Here is a 22165-nt window from a genome sequence, read left to right on the forward strand (position 1 = left end):
AACCTAATGGAGAATCCTTGCAAGCATCCAATTGTCCAATATCAAGGGTCCAATGGTCTCTAATATAAATATATAGGGGATACTGTATGATAGTACATAATACAATTCTTCCATACAGGTCACCATAAGGATACTAGAAGAGAGAAGGTTCATGGCAGTATGAAGACAGAGATATAGACTCTAGCCATGGAACTCTAAGGAGACCTTTAATATTCTTACAATATATAGCAGGGGGAGGATTTTTCAAATAGGCCAAATTGGCTAAAATGACAGCCTAATCCTTTAAAGATGGGGAATCTTTGCAAAGCAACGTCAGGAAACCTAAATATGAAGGGTTGGTGATGAGTGCTCTGGACAGAACCCAATCCAGCACTGCTAAAATGTATTTTCTCTTGCCCAACACAATTATTGTAATATATTTCATGCAGTCTGCGCACAGATAATATAATTGTAGCTCTGCTGATATGGTTTTTGGGAATATTAATTAAAAAAATAAATACAGCTATTTCCCCCCAAAGACCGAGCAGGAGGATAGAGCGCTCACATGTGCATCTGCATATCCTCGCCGGAACGCCTTTGTTCCTGCTCGCTGGGTATTTATCAGTCATAATTTATTTTTAACTGCTGGCAGCTGCCTGTCTGACAGTGGCGGTGCCCAACCAATACACACAGGTAACAAGCCACTGACATTACTGAATAATGGATGGCATGGAGCTCTTTGCAAAGATACTTTCAATTAAGACCAAACTCCTGCAACAGGGCTCCAATTATGATTAAAGATTAAAAGGGGTACTCCGGCTTCCAAACCAAAATGTGTTAAAGAGCCTCACACAACACAGAAACCCCTAATATACCTATCACTGTAATCTGTTCCTTCAAATACAGGTATAGGACCCGTTATCCAGAATGCTCGGGACCAAGGGTATTCCGGATAAGGGGTCTTTCTGTATTTGGGATCTCCATACCTTAAGTCTACTAAAAAAATCGATAAAACATTAATTAAACCCAATAGGATTGTTTTGCATCCAATAAGGATTATTTTTATCTTAATTGGGATCAGTTACAAGGTACTGTTTTATTACTAAAGAGAGAAAGGAAATCAGTTTTAAAATTCTGAAATATTTGATTATAATGTAATCTATGGGAGATGGCCTTTCTGTAATTCGGAGCTTCCTGGATAACGGGTTTCCGGATAAGGGATCCCATACCTGTAGTATGAATAAATACAATTTTATATGCTGAAGTCCAGCTGCAAAATGGTTCGTCTCTTTCTGTATTATTTGAAATCCTGGCAGGGGAGGAGAGACTAAAACACTGATGTTAGAAATTGTAACAACTTCTCCACAGCTTACAGACAGCATGCAGGAACTACATAACCCACAATGCATTGCACTGTGATGTTCCTTTCCTTATTGACATCATGTGTGCAGGGAATTGTGGGATTGGGAGGATGCAGGCTGAAGGCAGGCTGAGGACAGGCTGAGGACAGGCGATTCCGGTCACAAAGTAGTCAGCCAGATCAGCAGGGGAACAGGGGGCAGGGCTTAGGGAACTGTTCTAAAACATATTATTACATTAAAAATCATGAAATGGCTGCATATGTTTCAGTATGTTTACTTTTCAAAAAGCTTAAATTGTGTTTGGGTGGAGTTTCCCTTTAAAAAAAAGTCTGCAATATTTCACAGGCTACACTTTTTGCCCCCGAATGTCTATTAACTACGTATGCCAAATACAAAAGGGCAGAGATCAAAACGGCACGTGTGCCAGATCTGGCAACACAATACAGACAACAGACACGGACTCCCTCCATGTGTACAGGAGATGACCCAAAAGGCCAAAGCTCGCTTATATACAAAGCACAACATACTCTGTAGGGATTTTACGGTTTATCAGTCTAAAGGTCCCTGTTACACACAAGCCAATTTTACCAGGAGCCAATTTATGTTTTTGAAGGGTGGAAGGAAATCCACACATACACAGGAGACCATATAGTCCTTGCAGACGGTTGGCCCGGACTGAAAGTAAAAGCTGGCCATACCCTAAGAAGAAGTGCTCGTTTAGCCGGGTATCCAAACAAGAGGATCTTTTCCCCAATATGCCCACCTTAAGGTGGCAAAATCGGATTGATCCGATCATTTGGGCCTCCGCAAAAACCAAATGATCTACCAAACTGATATTTACAGTACAGGTATGGGACTTATTATCCAGAATTATCTGGACCTGGAGTTTTCCGGATAAGGAATCTTTCCGTAATTTGGGTCTCCATACCCTAAGTCTGCTAAAAATAATTTAAACATCATTTAAACCCAATAGGATTGTTTTGCCCCCCCCATAAGGATTCATTATATTTTAGTTTGGATCAAGTACAGGGGCTGTTTTATTATTACAGAGAAAAAGGAATCATTTAACCATTAAATAAACCCAATAGGGCTGTTCTGCCCCCAATAAGGGGTAATTATATCTTAGTTGGGATCAAGTACAGGTACTGTTTTATTATTACAGAGAAAAGGGAATCATTTAACCATTAAATAAACCCAATAGGGCTGTTCTGCCCCCAATAAGGGGTAATTATATCTTAGTTGGGATCAAGTACAGGTACTGTTTTATTATTACAGAGAAAAGGGAATCATTTAACCATTAAATAAACCCAATAGGACTGTTCTGCCCCAATAAGGGGTAATTATATCTTAGTTGGGATCAAGTACAGGTACTGTTTTATTATTACAGAGAAAAGGGAATCATTTTTAAAAATGTGAATTATTTGTTAATAATGGGAGATGGTCTTCCTGTAATTCGGAACTTTCTGGATAACGGATTCCTGGATAAGGGGTCCCATACCCAACCAAGTTTCTTGCAGTTTTGGCTATTAGTTTGTATATAGCCAGCTTTAGAAAAATACAAGGCAGCTACAAGCAACACCAATTTAACTCTCCGTGTGACATAAGCCTACATGTACACAGCTTGTATGTCGTGCAAATAGGACTTTTTAACCTTATAATCCCCACTTTCCCAAGGGAGGCTTCGAGGTAAACATTATCCATGGTCTTTCACAGCTGGTGGTAGTTGGTAGGGGGTGCAGACACTAGGTTTTACTACTGCTGTTACGGCTATGCAACCCCCCCAACCCCTTTGCCAGAGGGGAGATTAAACAGACGCCTGCCAAATGGAACCAATGACAATGAATGGCAGTAAAAGTCACTCCTCTCGGTTTACAGCCAGAAGTGGGGCATTTGAAAAATGTATACTGGAAATAAAAGCTGGAGTAAAGGTTCACACTTGCAACTTTGTAGGACAGATTGTGTAGCGCCTAAAACCTGACCTCACTGAGTGCGCAGACACATTCCTTCTCTAAAGGTGGCCATACAGGGGTATATTTCTGCTGCCAATTTGGGTCCTTAGGGGCTTTGAGTTAACTTTTAGTATGATGTAGAGATTATATGATAGTAGGATATTATTTAGTATGATATTGAGACAACTTGCAACTGGTCTTCATTTTTTATTACTGTTGGGTTTTTTTTTTTGTTAGTTATTTTACTTTTTATTCAGCAGCTTTTTAGTTTGAAATTTTAGCAATTATCAGGTTGCAAGGATCCAAATTACCCTAGCAACCAAAGTGATTTGAATAAGAGACTGCAATATGAATAGGAAAGGAGCTGAATAAAAAATAAGTTACAAAGAGGCAACAGAAAGCAAAAATTAAAAAAAATCATAGAAAATAATGAAGACAAAATGACAAGATGATAAGATATTGCCATTCTATAAAGTACTAAACGTTAATGTAAAAAGTGAACCACCTCTTTAAGACCAACTTGGCAGCTTATCTGCCATGTATGGGGTCCTTCAAAAGGCCTCCCCGACCAATATCTGGCCAACGAACACACCTTACCATGTGTGGCCACCTTAAAGATTTGCCTTGGCTTTATGTAAATGCTGAAAGCTGTAGTTTAACACACAAACTGATAATCCTATAAAGAAAACAAATGTCTATATGGCTAAATATGTGGATGTAGAAGAAAAAAAAAAACAATGCTGTAATAATGTTTTATGTACTCGTTGTTCTCCATCAATAGCGGATAAAAGTATAATTTATCTTAAATAAAAACAAAATATATGGAAAATGTATCAGATCCGGCCTTTAAATCCCCCATACATCAAAACAATCTCTTATGAAAGAACATATTCTTGATTTTTTATACCCCACTGCCGTTTGTATACAGTTGATCTGCTATAACCTCAACTTGCACACAATATTCCATTCATAAAAGAGAAATAACTCATTCTTTGAACTACAGAGATGTATATACATATCCCTGCAACGCTCACGAGACCAGGCAGTCAATCTCTAGGCAAAAGACAGGGGGGTCCAGCTGTGCTCACTATATTCAGTATATGTGTAGGAACAAGCCAGCAAGGTTTATAAAAAGGACAGTGGGAAAAGCAACGCAAAATTACAATTTCCAGCGCCACTGTTAACATCTCCGTTACCTGTGCATAGACCATGGCAAAGTAAAATTTATGAAGAATTTAGTTTTAAACTGTGTATATTATCACATGTAACACTTTGAGAAGTCCATTGAAATAAAAAGAAACTATGTCCAGAGTGGTGTAAAATAACTGTACATATATGCTATTACTGTTGCACCCAGGATGCCCTTTAGTGTGTCTGTGAAGGTCTGACCCTAAAGACGGCCATACAGGGGCCGATTCTAGCTGACGATATCAGTCCTTTAGTCCGATTCGGCACCTTATCTGCCCGTGTATGGGCACGAATCGGCCAGATCTCCATCGGGCAGGTTTGATTTTTACATCGGATTGGGGACCGCATTGGCTTGTTGATGCGGTCCCTGAACCAACCTATACCAGCTGTTCTAATTCGATCGTTTGGCCCCAGGGCCACTTTAATACCCCAGTTTACAGACTGCCCCATAAGATTTACCAGGAAATAGATCCAGACTAGACTGAAAACTTTTAAAAACAGGAGGATGTACAGGGTGTTTTCAGGTAATAACTTGCCCACACAGGATACTGGCACACACCCTGATTGGTACTGGAAGGGCCCCAGACTAATTTTCCCTGACTTGTCATTACAAATCAGCACCCAATTATCCCTTGATATTTCCAGGCAGTATAAACTGCGACCCGTTTTCCCAGCACCACCAGCAATTTTAGCAGCAATTGTCTCAAGAGACACAACACAAACAAGGGAAGGGACCAAACTGGACTCCAGAGGCGGACAAACCAGGGATCAGCACCGGGAAAAATAGCTCATACAGGAAATAAAAAAATATAAAAAAAAAAAAAAAAGAATTCTCCAGAAAATTTTAACCCAGCCCCCATTTTTAATTTTTTTTTTTTTTTTAATGCCGGAAGCATTGAGAGATCCTTTCTAATACTTCAAGCAAGTGCCATATGGGAATAAAGCAGAGAGTTCAATATACAACTCCAAAAATCACAGTCTGCTATATTGATCCTCTAAACCAGAATATTCAACAAAAGAAATCCACTTAGCTAAGGGAACAAAGCCACACACGTCACAAAACTCAGAGGGCCAATGTAATGATCGGAACAGGACAAAATGCAAGCCTTTCAGTTCCGACTCTGTAAACATTCCATCAAAGCCGCATCCTTACAGTCTTATTAATTAGTCTTTTGTGTCATAAGGACGCCTGACAAAAAGGTATCTGCGAGCAAAAAAAACACTGAGGCAATGTAGCCCCTTTCCCCAGAGGGGGGTGGGACGGTGTCTGAAAAGATCAAAAGACTAAAGGGACATGGGAAATGCAAGCGACTTACGCTGACGATACTAATCAGCCGGCCGGGGAGATGGTACCGGTGTCACATACGGTACTGAAGGACTGGGCTTAACCTTACCATCCACTGCAAATGTGTCAGGGCCAGAAGGGGGTTTAAATCAAGCGAAATGAGCCGGAGAGAGTGCAACAGGAATTGGGGAGGGCACTCCGCGGCGGGATAGAATTTGTCACAAGTGTGACTTCCCCGAGCTCGCCACTTGTATGTTATGTCTGGCTCTCTTTGAAGAGCAGGAGGCAAAAATCAGAGAGACGTTCTCAAATGACAATGAGAAAACAGATACCATGCGGTGATTCTGGCAGCAGCGGCGGCGGCACTGCTCTAGATATAATCCCGGCTCTGACAGCATTAAATAGGCACAGCGCTAATCAGAACCACAAAGCAGGAGCAACAATGAATAAATAAAACCCAATCCTCTTAGGCTCATAGCAGAACCAAGCCCATCAAACTGCCCGTCTCTGCTGAGAGACACTTCTCATTCACTTCCAAGGGAAAGTCAGCCAGCCTGGCAGACCCTCTTGCCGGAACGTGCCTGGCACACTGGGACGGGCAGAGGTAACTTCCTCGAGGAACACCCAGCTAACGGCACTAGGTTATCATATCATATATAAAAATTAAGAATGTACCAGTGCATTATACTACGCTAAATATAGAAGGATTCTGCTGAAAAAAAATTCCGCCAAAACCCTACTAGTCCCACCAATCTGTTCCACTTCCTGCTGGCTGAATTCTGTGGATGTGCAGGGGGTGCAAAGGGGCCATTTATTACAGACTGTATTCAATTTTAGACCAAAGTGAAACCAGCATCATATAGTATTCATAATTGCCCATTTATCCAATATGTCTTTTTTAAGATCCGCTCGTTTGCCATTATGCCCTCCTAAGGTGGGCGATATCAGGTTAATGCGATCATTTGATCGGAATACAGGAGTCACTGTACTCCTAAAGCACCAGAGAGTGAAACCACAAGACCTTCCTAGCAATGACATCTCTTGTTGCCCTTTAGAGGCCAAACCAAGGGCAAGTAAGTGAAAACAAAAACAGGGTGTCCCTTATTAATGGCTTCCATGCTTTCGAACAAACTCCAAACCATGTGCTGTTTTCCAGCCGGCCAAGCCAACTAAATTCCATTTCAATTGCTCACTTCCTAGTCAGAAGACTGTAATTAACAAGGCCAAAAACCAACCCCGCAGGAAGCAGGCAGTGAAAGGAAGTGTGCCCGGGCTGTATATTTACATTTCTTTAATAACAAACATTTAAAATCTACACGTCATTATTCCTGCAGGCTTTTGGCACCCAGCGTTCTTCAGCGACTGTGAATTAGGCATTTAATGTTCAGTTACCTTATCATTTGCCATGCCAAGCCTTTGTTTTGTTCCTCGGGAGCCCCAGACGGGGCCTGTGCTGTTCTCCAACTCAAAAAGGGGACAGGAGAAAGCAGATGGCAGGGGGTGGGATAGGCAGAAAGCACAAATCCTTTCAAAATGTATATTCTACATTGAGAATTCCAAAATAGGCAATATATTTTAAAAAGTAACAAAAAAACTGGGTCAGTGAACCCAAGCTGTTGCAATTAAAGGACTTTAAATCACCCTTATTAAAAAGGGAAAGCTAACCTAAACCACCAATTACAGTGCATTAGGCACTGTAAGACAAAAACCTTGCAATGCTCCATTTGTTACACCCAGAGGCAGGCTAGTGGTTCCCAGTGCATACGATATTCTGTTAGCAGAATTAAAGCGTCTCGGACGAGGGAAAAAGCTGAAGCCCGATTGGCTGAGTAACTAAACATGATTTATAACGCAGTCAGGCCGTGCAGCTTCCACACAGTTATTAATCACTTTAACTGAACCATGGATGCCGTGGATTATAAAAATAGAGAAAAAAGGTCACAGGCACAGCTAGGTTATAAGGAGCCGGGCATAATGACGGAACGCTAGCTGTTGTAAGCGGAACCGTAAGCATGTGCAGAGAATTCCGTTACTGGCAGGCCAGGGATTCGCACTCACGTGCTTCTCATTTGCCAAGAGCCCTAAATCAGACGCGGAGCTATATGTGTGCTTGTGGATTCTTCTGGTTACCCACCTGTCGCTGAATGGGCCCAAAGAGAATTAACTGCCCCCTATCCCACAGAAAATACACTAGAAAGCTCAAGCACCACAAATGTAAATGTCTGACTTCTGAGTACTCATAGTAGTCATGTGGCTGATCCTCTGGGCAGGGGTTTTTGCTTACAAGTGAAGACAAGATGGCGACTATATGGCAAGAATGCAAAAACTTCATATTAACGGTGCCCGTTATTTACCATCTGCCCAAAATAGGGCCCATTTCCGGATGAATTTCCAACACCCCATGTGACGAGTAAAATCACACCAAATAAACGTCTTTAACAATTAAGCCGAGCCATAGGCTTCTAGAATTGAACATAGTATTATATGGAATGAAGCAAGAATATTATAACATAAAAAAAATATATTAGTTCATTTCAGGCCCTACATTTGGCCTCCATAACAAAGTTACATACATTGGAAAACATTGGTTGTTCGGCCAGTTTCATGAATATCTAAAACATCCATGAAGTGTTCACCCCAAATCCTGCTGTAAATAATCACTAAATGGGCTACCGGGGGTATCTAGGAGCCAAAAAAAAAAATAGATTTTCCAGCCTTAATGCTGGGCCCCTCAATCAAGGATAAGAGATACCCAAAGAAAACACCTCAACTAGAGGTTTTCAAGGGTGCTGATCAGTGCTGGGGAGACAGGCCTACCTAACTGCCAATAACATCTCACTAGGCCACAAGGGTAATTTAAAAATAAAAATAAAAGAATAAATCACAACATTTGCAGCAGGTCATTTGCTTGTATGTCTAGCTACTATGGGTTACTAGACCAAGTGAAAACTTTGTGACTTGTTGGATAACCACCCCCCCACTTACCTTATCCCCATAGAATAATAAGGAAATAAAAGTAATGATATCCCACAGGCCATACAAAGTTCCACGCGAGTGTTGAGCTAGTGTTCCATTTAACTGCAGGCTGTACTTTTAGAAGAATTTCTGTTCCGACCAAGCCAGGAGGGAGACTTTTTCTGTAGTAATTTTCACAACAGGGCTAACGACTCCCTTTTGCAGTCTACTTATCCTCTCGAAGAGGCAAAACCTTCAATAAATCCTGTCAAGTGGTTGCCATGACAATGGCAGGAGTTTGGCGTCCCCAATCCATATACCGACGTGTAATCAGCACAAGAAATACAAAATCGTATTTTGAGGGGAGGCGAGTGTAACGGACGGCTCATCGATATTAGCACTCTGGTTAAACCCTTCAAGGGCCTACATATTGGGGAAGAGGCTGGGCCCAACAAGCTTTACAGTGAACCATTTTCCATCCCATTCAACCCCTCCTTAATTTGTTCTATTTTAAAGATTTTACATCCCTCTAGGAACATCAATCCTGGAAATCCATCACTGTACAATGGGAAAAGTTGAGGTCAGATGATTCTGTGAGCCTAAGGGGGTGTTGGAAAAACTGATCCGGCTTTGTCCAGCACAGGCTTTACTCCTGAGTGTATTTATCTAGCATACTTGCCATAAAGCAAGATGGAGTTTTTTTTTCCATAGTCACATGGGTACAAGGAAACTGCTTCCCCATGTAACTACACAAATAACAATTCTCAGCAGTAAAGTAAAACTTTTTCTACAAAAAAGTCCCCATACATAATATCGGGTATTGTTTTCCAGCTAATGTAAACAATTTCTCTTTTAACAGTGCCCTTTTTAAATAAGAAAAATTAGCTTAACTGAACATCTGTTATCTGGAATGCTTAAGACATGGGGTGGTTTCCAGATAAGGGATCTTTCTTTAATTTGGAACACACCTTAAACCTGCTAAAAATCATATAACATGAAATAAACCCAGGAGGATTGCTTTTCCACCAATTTGGATTCATACAGCAAAAATGGACTATATGGGAGATGGCCATCCTATAACTTGGAAGTTTCTGGTTAACCGGATTCCGGATAAGGGATCCCCATAACTGTATTGTGTAAAAGCAAATTACCCAGCACTAATTACGAGGCAGGGCCTGAAAGGGAGCAGAAGGGCCAGGTCCATTATGTAAGGGGCGGAACAGTAGGGCAGGCTAGAGGGGGAGCTGGGAGAAGGGACTTGAGGTGGACTGGTGAGGTGGACTGGGGGGGCAGAGGACAAGTTAGTAAAAACAGGGCTTAATCCTCATGAGATCTATAGATCTAAGCAGATATGGTAGAGAAGGAGCTTACCCGTGGTACATGGTGGTCCAGGTGCTCATGCCCCAGACCCTCAGCATAGGGAAGCCATTTAGGAATCAAGTAAGCGAGATAGGCAGACACCACGGAATTCCATTAAGGTTGAATAAACCTCAGGTATAGATAAAATCATCAAAATATATTGAATTATACACATTAATGCTATAAAGCCTTACGCATTTCGTGCCATACTGGGCACTTAATCATAGGCTAGGTAAGCAGTAAAAACAGGGGCCCTGGCTGGTATTTTACTGGCAACCATCCAAGTAGCAACCCTAGCCACACCCAGTATATGAACCCTGTGACTCCCACATAACCTGGATGGGTTGACAGCACCGACTGTAGGTTTAACAGAACCTAATAAGGGTTTTGTACTACGTCTGTACCAAGTTCTAAGCAAGGCAAAAAAAAAAAAATTTAAAAAAAATTCTGCATATTTTTTTTTATTGCTGCGCAGAGCCAGTACATTTAGTGAGGTATGAAAATATAATTTCAAGATGCTCGGTGCTAAAGAGCCAAGTAAATTGCTTCTCTAACTAGTGAATGCTGAATCTCATAACATTCCGGGCATCCGCTTGCAAAGAAAAAGCTGACTGGCTGTTCTGCGGCTCTCTCTAAATTAAGTTATTTAAATGATACATATTTCTCAAGCAAAATTAATGGGCTTAAAGAGTGTGAAATAATGTCCCCTTGTACAAAGCGGCACTGTACGGGGCACACACCAGGGCCGCAGCAGCACAAGGGAGCAAATGCACAGGAAGCTGATAGCTAGCAAGGGCCTGGGAGTAGCGGCTAATCTTAGCTATTTATTTTTGGAGGCTTCTTAAATAATTTCACTTTGTTGCTCTACGACCTGTCATGTAAAACAACTGAAAGGCTGCTAGGATCACGGATCATAGTGACAAAAACAGTTTTAATGCCAAATTAGAAGTCTGCAAGTCATTCTGAACAGAATGACTGGTGACTAGGGTTCAAATGACCTTAGCAACCAAAGAGTGGGTTGAATAAAGGTGGGCATACACGCTAAGACCTCGCCGAGCGAGTGGCTCTTCTCCCGATATCCCCACCTACGGGTGGGAGATAACGGGCTAATTCAGTTCACTTGGCCCTGGGGCCAAACTATCGAATTAGAACGACGGGTATAGGCGTCCATGAATGGTACATGAGGAAAGGATCTGAATAGGAAAAATAAGTAATAAAAAGGTAACAAAAAAAAAATTGTAGCCTCGCAGGGCAATAGTTCATGGGCTGCTGGGGTCAGTGACCCCCATTTAAAGATTTAAAGAGTCAGAAAGAAAAGACAATTTAAATGCATTTATAAATTAAAAATAAATAATGCAGACCATTTAAAAAGTTGCTTAGAATTGTCCATTCTAAAGTGCACTAAAAGTTAACATAAAGTGGTGGTTAGCATTGCTGCCTTTCAACCCTGGGGCCCTAGATCCAATTTCAGCTAACATCTGCAAAATGCAAAAAAAGCAACTGAATGTGTCGGTGCAATATAAACTACGAATAATTATAATTCTGACTCCCAGTGCCTGGTTGCTAGGGAAATTAAGCTGTAGCAACTAGCTAAAAATTCCAAGCCTACAGGGAAAAGAAAAAAAAAAAAAGTATTACAACTTTCAGATGACCTTCTTGGGCACGGACTGCCTTATAATTTTGAATTTGTTCTGCCGATAAAGCCATCACATTTATTAATACCAAACAAGGCAGGCATGGGAATTTCTACCTGAAATGAACCAGCAGTTTATAAAGTATCGTAATGTGTCTGCAGCCTTACTGGGCTTAGAATGCAAATCCCTCAGCATTTGAAGAATAGGAAGGAGAAGCCTTAGTACAAGTGCAATCAAAAAGTACTTTTTATCTTTGTCTAAACTGTAGAATTATTTCATTTCCTGCTTCTTAACTGATAGTACAAGGAGATACTGAAAGGTTAGAGCTGTTAGCGTGAATGAGAGCCGGCATCACACGAATGCTTCTGGTAAGGGCAGGCAATGAAAGATCACTACGACAGATGTCTCTCAACCCAGAGTGGGCCACTTCCCACAGATGGAGCACTCCAATAAGCGCTGTAGATGGAGCTGCAGGCAGAGAATCATTAAAGCCCATAAAACAATACAAGAGTGAACTATACAAGATATTTGTGTTCTAGAACTTCAGCCATAATATAACAGATGACACACCGGAATTACCACATTAACAGAGCTAGTGTTTGGGGATTCTACAAAAAGGAATATTTTGCCGTAGCTCTTGGATTTTCCCTCTTTTCCAACAATGAGGCAATAGAAATGGTCTGTGGCAAGGGAAGCCTTGCATAAGGCAAGGACAGTATCAGTAGCAGAAAGTATTATACCCACTCACACATATCCCCAAGGCACGCCGATTTCATATCTAACATTAACTTGTCATTCTAGATATAAATATTGTCAGTTAATTATTCACATCATCTAAACATGCTGTGCATTTTTTTTTTAGTTTAAGACTAAAGGCGGCTATACATTGGCTGGTTGAAGACACACAGAGCTACTAGTAGCAGCTACTTGTAGCAGCTACTTTTTTACAGCTACTAAACGCCAAAATCCCCTGCCATACTGAGAATTGCCTCTGCTAAAACACATGTTGAGACGGTTATCAGTAAATGATCAGCACGGTCTATTTTTGTAGCCACTAAAAGTAGCTGCTACTAGTAGCTCCATGTGTCTTCTCCCTCGGGGTTCCCAACCCACTGGCCTGTGAGCAGATTAAATCTTTGGTTTTGGCAGGTTCATTGTGATTAATGAGGATTGCATGATGGTCTCTTAAAAAACAACCCATGGAGCCAACAGAACTGTGAATTAGTGTCCACGTAGAGCCAAGTAGCCCTAATTGTAGCCAAAAATCAAGAATATCAAGAACAGCACCAAATGCATTTCTCACTACATTATGGAGGAATATCTTCTTTGAACTCCATTTTAAGCCAGAAGGGCATCACAAGGCAGCAAACTATGAGAGCACTGGTGCTGTCCTTGATATTCTTGGAATTACACCATGAAAAATCTTTTGATCTGCCATGCCAACTTCCATACCTAGTGATAAATTTAAGCACTGAAAGTCATGCACAACCCTAACCCTATTTTGCATATGGCACTCGATCAGTTTGACCCATGTGGGCACAGATTGGTGAAAATGTTATATCTAATACATGGACATAGTAGGAGACAAATAAATATAGAGAACATAACCATTTGACAAGTAAGAATTCTGGGAGATGATTGTGCTGGGGATAAAATAATAAAAGGTGACAAAGGACAAGAAAAATAAAGTCTTTTCCCTAGGCTACACCATAAATACACCAGCTGGGGGTAAAAAAAAATAAAGTAGTGAAACAATGCTTACATATTTATGTTGCCCAGACGTCCCTAGGGCACATTCTACTATGAATGGGTGAGTCTAGGTCTGCACTAGGGATAACTGGTAGATGACGCACCAAACTACTTTTTAATACCCTATGGGTGAGTGCATTTTTTTCCCTAAAAGAAGGATCGGATAAGAGTAAAAATCATAGCAACTAAATACAGTTACTTCTCTACAGTTACTTACTACAACTCAGTGACTTCATCTTTATTTGGCTGGTCTTAAAGTTTGACTGCCATATGCTAGTGGTGATGACTTTATTATAGTTCAAAAAAGCTTTAAATTATGGGAAGGCAATCTCCCATAGACTTAACTTTAATCAAATAATTCAAACTTACTTTTTGTAATATTGTATAATGATTGTGTTTAAATAATTTTTTAGAAGATAACCTATGGAGATTCAAATTACAGAAAGATCCCTTATCCGGGAAACCCCAGGACCCAAGCATTCTGGATAACAGGTCCCATACCAGTAATTTATTGTTGATGCAACTATACGTAAGCAATGCTGGATACAGGAGTAAACCCAGTTGAAGCATTTACATAAGTTTCACCGGTGGTTTGGGGATCCAAGTCTGTTGCAAGCATTTCTAAACAAAAACAACAACACAGTCCATAAAATGTATGGATTTTCAAAGCAAAGTATTTCCCACCTCTTTACCGAATTTGTGGTCTGGGCTGGAGGCCACCAGCTAAAGATTTCTGATTGGACGGCAGCAGCAAACACTTGTATGCTAGCACCCTACTCTACATACCTAAAGGAATGTTGCACCAGGCAGTAAAAGGATAAGGAGTTCCACTGAATTCTGAATCAGGGGGAGGTGCAGAGGTCCTTGCTTGAATTTCAAGATAAGGAACCAACCATCCCTTGGAGCATGTTATATGGGTGGAGCAGTCGGAAGCCTAAGCAGCATTTCTAATGTACTTGGGTTTTTGGTGCTAAGGTGGCCATACATGGGCCGACAGTTTCAGCAGCTTATCTGGCCGTTTATGGGCACCACTGACAGCCTCCCATCTGGGCCGAAGCTGGCCAGATCTCGATGGGGCAGGTTTGATTTTTCCATCGGATCGGGGACCTCAACTGCTCGTTAATGAGGTACCCAATCCGACAGCACCAATGCACGCTGTAGGGGGCATATTGGGAGACGATCTGCTCACTTGAGGACCTCGTCAAACAAGCAAAGTCATCTCACTACTGGGAACTTCTCAGTGTTTGACCAAGATCTACAGATCATGTAGACTACTTTCATTTGTGCATACACACACACACAATAAAAGATTAGATTGTGAAAAATATACAATAAGTTGTATGCATGTTGGGCAGGAAATTCCAACAGATATTTTAGTGCCCTGGATATCAGTTAGTCAGTTGCCATTGGCTGGCATGGGGCGTCAGGTACTTCGCTCATATGGAATAACAGAAAGTTGGCCATACAGTATATGGCCAATTGTACACCAACCAATCATTGGTCCGCAGCCCAAACACAGCAAGTACACCAAAGTTCGTCAGAAGAAGACTAAAGTCTGAACGTGTGTGGCCACCTTTACTTCTAGATGTTAAAATGCCTATACACACACCCAACTGTTATCCAATTAAAACTAATACAGGCTACACTTCATTAAACACTTACCACTATACCTGGGTTGATAGCAATATTCTTTAAAGCCAACAAAGGCTGAGGGCACCTATACCAGTTTGGGAAAAGTGCTGCTTAGGGCAGACCAAGCAGTGCCAGGCAGACTACACTCAAAAACTAGCAATGCCCATCTCTCTCTATGATAAAGGTTACAGGTAGATGGAAAAATATATAATTTAAGCATGGTTGGCTTTTATTATTCCATAAAGAGTATAAAGGCACACCTTCCAGTGAATATAGGCCGTTCCTTTGTTGTGCGTTTGTACTAAAATCCATTTCTTTGTGGGGAGGAGGGGTAAATTCAGCACTATGACACCCCATTTTTTTTCTATAACCACACACAGGGAGCAAGGTATGACCTCATCATTTACAGCCTTTGAAAGTGAAAGCAAAGAAACATGGTATAGTTTCCCTTAAATGACTACTATAATACAGCTATTTTCTCTAACAGCACTTAACGCTCCCAGCACAAAAGCATCCCCTCGCCAAACACACTGACTGGTCAGTACAAAGCTGCATCTCTGCAGAGGAAGCGGTGCCGAAAAATCAGTTCTAGCCTGTGTGTGTTTTTTGATCAGAAATGCTCGGCAACATGATTAGCAGGAAGCATTGTCTTGTTCTATTGATCCCCTACCGTAATGAGACTAAGGCTGTAATGCACAACAATGAAGCCAAAATGGTGGCCTGCCTTCATAGGTATTCATTTCAACGTCAAAAAAGGAAAGATTTCAATATATTCCATGCTGGGTTTAATAGGGCAGCACTAGGGCACTTCACAGAGAGCCTTCCAATCACACAACAGCACTGGCATTAATACTCCACTGGTGCTTTGCTCATAAAAAGTATTTGGCTTTTCTTTTTAGTTGTTTTGTTTGGTAGTTGGCCCCTTATGGGCCATCCCTTTAATACCTACTGTGTTAATAAAATGGTGAAGGCTAACAAATATCAAATGCCACAGCAATGAAGAAAAAGTATTGTTTGTTTTTAGGTACTTGCACTTAGGCTACAGCAACTAGCAGTATGAGCAGAATGTTCTTCAGCGGAATACATTAGGTTTATTGATGCAAGGAGCTACCATGCTGCTTTCCTTAGCTGACATGATCCTAAAAAAATCTTTACACAGCTATAGGGGCCTTTGCTACAGAGGATATTAGAGTGGCTGTGGGACAATAAACATAGTAAGGAGAGATGGTGCCTATAGTAGCAGTGGGGGGAATAATAGTATCTGGGAAGGGACTGGGGCTGTCAATTATCCAATGACCATTCACCTTGAGCTGTGAGTGAAAAGCACAGACAATGCACAAGGCCCAAAACACACAGACAATCAACAAAGTCCATGTGACCTGCACTCCCAAAAACCACAACACCGTTACTCTATAGTTTAAGTTTCACAGTGCATGAAAGGCACCAGCTGTTCCTTCCCTTCAGTTCTGGTGGTGATGCAACGAGTCCCATCTTTTATTATACATCAAAGTGGTTAATATGCACCTCTGCCGAGATACCTGCGTCTCGTTACAGGAACTGATCTTTCAACGCTGCTAAGCCTCCCTGTGGATACTCTCGGCTGATGCCACAGCTGCATGTTCCAGCAATGATTCCTCGGCTGCTTTGTCAGAAGGATCTAGCATGAAACTACCCCTGGGATCTGCACAATGTGGTATGGAAACCTTGCTTTTAATTGGGAATAATGTTAACACCTACAGCACCAGAGAAGCCAGACAACAACGTCAGAAAATGAGAAAGTAAAAAAAAAAAAAAAAAAACACACACTAAGCCAATGAATGAAATAGATTTACAGATCCTGCCCTGACTGTCCAAACATACCCAAATTCACTGCATAACATATCTTCTATTTAAAGAGAGGATTGTAACACACAGTCTCAGTGACAGCACATAAACACTATTCATAGAGAGCAGGCTGAGTGTCATCTGGTCTGCTGGCACTAAATGGAATTACTGGGAATACACAATAGCAAAAAGACAACCGTGTACAAAGCGCTGCACAACTAGCGAGACCTATAAGGGCTCTGGTACACGGGGAGATTAGTCGCCCGCGGCAAAACTCCCTGCTCGCGGGCGACTAATCTCCCCGAGTTGCCTTCCCTCTGCCATCCCACCGGCGAACATGTAAGTTGCCGGCGGGATGGCAGACGTGGCGGGGCGATTTCGGGAAATCGCCAAAAAAGCCTCGCGAGTCTTTTTCGGCGATTTGCGCGAAATCGCGCCGCCGCGTCTGCCATCCCGCCGTCGACTTACATGTTCGCCGGTGGGATGGCAGAGGGAAGGCAACTCGGGGAGATTAGTAGCCCGCGAGCAGGGAGTTTTGCCGCGGGCGACTAATCTCCCCGTGTACCAGAGCCCTAAAGACGCTGCAATATAGAAGCCAAGCTACTTAAAGCAACAGTGTCACCATTTCCCAAAAGAATTAGATCTTGCACCGGTTTTGCAGATTTAGAAGGGAGTGCACTGAATCATAGAAAATGAGCCACTTGAACCTGCACTGCTACCACTGTTCCTTGGCAGAGAAAAAAAATTAAAAAATAACAGAACTACCAAATTAGTCCATATTTAACACACCCCTCTCCTAGCACTACATGTCATTTAATATTGAAAACTACCATATAGTAGCAGTGGGGGGATAATAGCCTCTGGGAAGGGACTGGGGCTGTGGGATAGCAGGTATAGTAGGGAGAGATGGTGCCTATAGTAGCAGTGGGGGGATAATAGCCTCTGGGAAGGGACTGGGGCTGTGGGATAGCAGGTATAGTAGGGAGAGATGGTGCCTATAGTAGCAGTGGGGGGATAATAGCCTCTGGGAAGGGACTGGGGCTGTGGGATAGCAGGTATAGTAGGGAAAGATGGTGCCTATAGTAGCCTATAGGGATGATAGCCTCTGTAAAGGAACTTTTTCCAGAACATGCTCCTACATCAGGACTGACTAAATAAAGGCTCATTCTCCATAGACTTCTTATATCTACTTTGATACTAACATTATGCTTTTTATGGCAGGTGTTTAATACACAGACTGCACCCAATGCCATAACAATCTGTATATTATCAGCAACTGCCTGCAATGCTTGATACACTCCTTGGCAGAACAAAGGTTACGCTTTCAGAATGACTTTACAGGAAACAGCACCCCGCAATAAAGAAATAGATATTATTTATGCTTAACCTCTCCATTATCAAGCCAACTAATGCACTTGATCAATGAAAGCAGACAGCAATCCTTGAGCTCCGTCTAGTTTAGCCCCCATAGCCATATCAGAACAGGCAATAAAAAGGGAAGAGAGTCACTACTGTGTATTGAATTATACATAGCATTGTATTAGTACTTGAAAATGCTAACACATCCCCTTTATTATACAATATCAATAGTTTTAGTGCACAGCCTAAACTGCCACAATACAGATCTTGAAGATCCCACAAAATATAATTCATTAAATACAAATACAGAAGATTTTTGCCTTTAAAGAGAAACAATATAAACACTTTCAGCAGTGTTATAGGATTCACAGTTTACTCCCAATTTCCACATTGTTACAATGAAGCTGTATCAGGGAATTTCTGACACAGAATAAGCAGATAAAAACCAAAGGTAATTTTAGGAGACAGATGTTCCCCTGACCTTTCCACAGAGCCCAGCAGACACCACAATGACTGGGATGCCAGAGCCAAGAGATAAGCAGGTGACTTTTAAACCTTCGGTGGTTTGTGTGTCTGACTAAGGCTTTAACCACAAAAAAATGTTTGCTTCAAACAACTTGCTAAAAAAAACAGCCCTTGTGTCAGTCTCCGTGATTCATTTATTTTGTGCGGTCAGACTGAAAGTGTTAACAAAAGGACAGCGGAGCAGAAAAAAAAAAAAAAAAGATGTGAAGGAATGACTAGGGACAGTTTAGGAGGAAAGGGGAAAAAAAAACCCCACATAGGCAAAAAGTCCCTCCTGAGTTGCCTCCGCAGCACCATTGTTCCCAGAATAATCAAGTGAAATAATGAATAGAGTGTGAAGCAACAGAATAGAGGAGAGGTCACATTTTCACTATGCACAACTGGGGCCTTGGATACTGTGATACATAAGACTTTGTTCTTATAATGATGTTAAATAAGCAGCAACGGAAACAATCCTTGTTGCAAACATCTTGGATGAAAATGAAAACTTAGCCCAGGGATGTCAAAGCACAATGCACACTGCCAGCTTGGAATCCAAACCCCCAGGTGGAGTCCGCACTACCATTTTAATACTGCAAATTGTAGAGAAAGAAATGATCACAATGCAACAGTAAGGGTTAAATATGTAAAAAATACACAAAGGGGGGCTGCATTCACAGTTTCAGTTGTGCCATCTCTAGGCATGAACGGCAGGTATAAATGGTGCCCAATACCCCGGACACACCTAAATGGGATAAATGAACTGACAGACACCCTTTCACTTTCACAAACCATTAAAACACACGTTTCTATGTATACACACATTAGCACGCGTGTATACATCATATATATATATCTATATACACATACACACAAGCAGGGAGCAGCTTTCACTTCCGCCAGTGTATAGCTGTAACTGTATATGGTTCATGGTACACTACAGGCAGTAGCCACTAACCAGCAGCTACCCAGAGCTAGAGTCAAAGGTCGGCCTTCTGCCCCTGGATACTGAAATTCCTTTTTTAAAAAAGGAGCCCATATCAATATACACTTCAACACCGGACCCTTCTAGTGTCAGATGACTAAAATCAATCAAAGTGCATGTATGTGAATGGTGAAAATCAATGCAACTCTTTGGTTAAAGCTTTAGAGGAGACCATTGTAGATATTGATATATATATTTGTACAAAACAAGGGATTAATGCACTTGCATTTCAAAATTATTTCTCTATGAAACAACATGAATCCCCCATGCTTCTGCTAATCCTTCCCAGGCTTTCAGGTGCCAAGAGGTTCCATAATGACCAAGATATCAAAAAACTTATAGCCTACGACCCAATACCAAAAGGCACCTTATTCGCTTAACGGACTCAGTGTATTTATTTTATGGAGCAGCTCCCAATCTGGATTTCAGACTCAAGGTTGGGGCCAGACCCTATGCTAGCTCAGGACAAAACAACTTATATATAAAGCAAGACAGTAAGCCGCACACACAGGGACTTTGCAGAAAAACAAAAAAATTTATTTAGTGAAGAAAGGAGGATTTCTTCACTAAATAAATTTTTTTGTTTTTCTGCAAAGTCCCTGTGTGTGCGGCTTACTGTCTTGCTATATACTTGTTTTTTTGCAAGCACCCTGGGCATTTGATCATCAATAGGGTGTGATATATATATATGCTATTGAAAGTGGTCTTTTTTTGCCCATGCCTGCAGCCTCTTAACACAATGTAGTAGAAGTCAGCCTTGCATGCTTCAGTCATGTTAATCAGCGGACGTCTGCTACATTGTTTCAACAGTCAGAACCAACTAAGCAGAGAACAGAAAAGGACAGGCACCGCTTTCAATAGAAGTTACTGTAAATGCGTAATGTAAAGTTCAGGCTTTACATCCTTTACTACATGATCCAAAGCCCATGTCCAGTAGCATCACATGACAAATCCATGTTACAATCAGTGCAGGTCTCTGGTGAAAACTTGACAGGTTGATGATTGATACGTTACCTGGGTTATTATATCTGAAAAGGAAAAAAAAAAAGGACTAAGCACCTTTCCGGCCAATCAGAGCACTTACTTTTCATATTCGGCGTTGTCTTTATCACAACGTGCATCCTTGTGCTTCTGCCAATCTTTCCCATGTTTGCAGGTGGTCAACAGGACCACATCCTCTCCATTATGGACGTGATATAAGGCATTCCTGGTGTCTGACCCTATCCCTGTCAGGTACCTCTTCCCCTTAAAGACCAACATGTACTTCCTCATAGGGGGGATATTGTTAAATCTCAGAAATCCCTTCTCCCCACCTGTCCTGGGATGATCCTTAGAAAAGAGCGGGATGGAGACGTCGAAGTTGGGCCTGAAGTTCTCCGTGCTGATGCTGGCTTTGGCCAACATGGCCTGGCCGATGTCAAAGCCCACGTCCTCGGTGTAGTCGGGCCAGGTGCCGGAGTATAAATTAAAAATTAAATGATTCCTACCGTTGTTCCATAGGTGCAAGTTCTGCACTTTGGACTTGAGGTTGTGCACATACTGGGGGGACAGCTGGTCCCTATCGAGGGTGTCGAGGCTCAGCACAAACAGGCAGGCCTGGCTGGGGTCGGAGGTGTACAACCTGGAGCTCTCTATGGCAGCCAGGATGTGCTGGTAACTCTCAGACAGTTTGTCCCCCTTCTGCTGGGGGTAAATATACACCTTGAAGCCGTTCCTCCGGCACAGGGCCAAGTCGAAGCAGGACTCCATGCGGCAGCGCTTGCCCTTGTATATGCTGGAGTTGCCATCTCGCTTCTGCCTGGGGGACACCTGGCTGCCCGGGTCCCCCTCCCCCTGGGTGAATGGCAGCAGGGAGGTGTCGGGCAGGGGCGGCCAGGGCTGTGCGGGACTCCGGTAGGGCCCATCCCCGCTCCGCCTGCTGTGGCTCCGCGCCGCCCGTAAGTGCACGCCCCCGAGGTAGCAGAGCAGGGCGAGGCAGACGCCGGCGGACAGCAGGGTGAAGTAGCGTTTTTTCGCCTGCATGTGTCCGGTCAGGGTGCTCGGATACCGACACGGAAGGGCCCCCCTCACCTCCGCTCCGCCATCTTCCCGTCGCACTCTCGTTCCTTTCCCCCCGACTCCCCAAACGCATGGGGGCCACTCAACTTTCCCCCCGCCGGTCCCTCATGGCGGAGGGCTGGGAGGCGAGGAAGGTTCCCGGATACCGGAGAGGGGGAGACAATGTGCATGAACTTTCCCCAGTGGCGGCTCACAGGAGGAGCAGCAGCGCTACATGCCCGGTAACCTGACGAATCCCTGCATGGCTCCGCATCCCCCGGGAAGCCCTTCCCACGCTGCTGCTGCTGCCGGTGCCGGTGAGGGCTGGAGGGGCGCCGCGGTGCTGCCTGGGAATATCACGGAGC

General features: G+C 42.5%; 1 protein-coding gene across 1 annotated transcript in view; it reads right to left on the bottom strand.

Moving 5' to 3' along the window:
• The window catches only part of ext1 (exostosin glycosyltransferase 1), a 132900-nt gene extending 110790 nt beyond the window's left edge, over positions 1 to 22110 (bottom strand). The window contains 1 exon segment of the mRNA NM_001006729.1: positions 20848 to 22110. Within this exon segment, the coding sequence (NP_001006730.1) occupies positions 20848 to 21785 (938 nt within the window). The 5' untranslated portion in view covers positions 21786 to 22110.
• Between the last annotated feature and the right edge of the window lie 55 nt (positions 22111 to 22165).

This window comes from Xenopus tropicalis, chromosome 6 (genome assembly GCF_000004195.4).
Source record: "Xenopus tropicalis strain Nigerian chromosome 6, UCB_Xtro_10.0, whole genome shotgun sequence".
NCBI classification, from domain to species: domain Eukaryota; kingdom Metazoa; phylum Chordata; class Amphibia; order Anura; family Pipidae; genus Xenopus; species Xenopus tropicalis.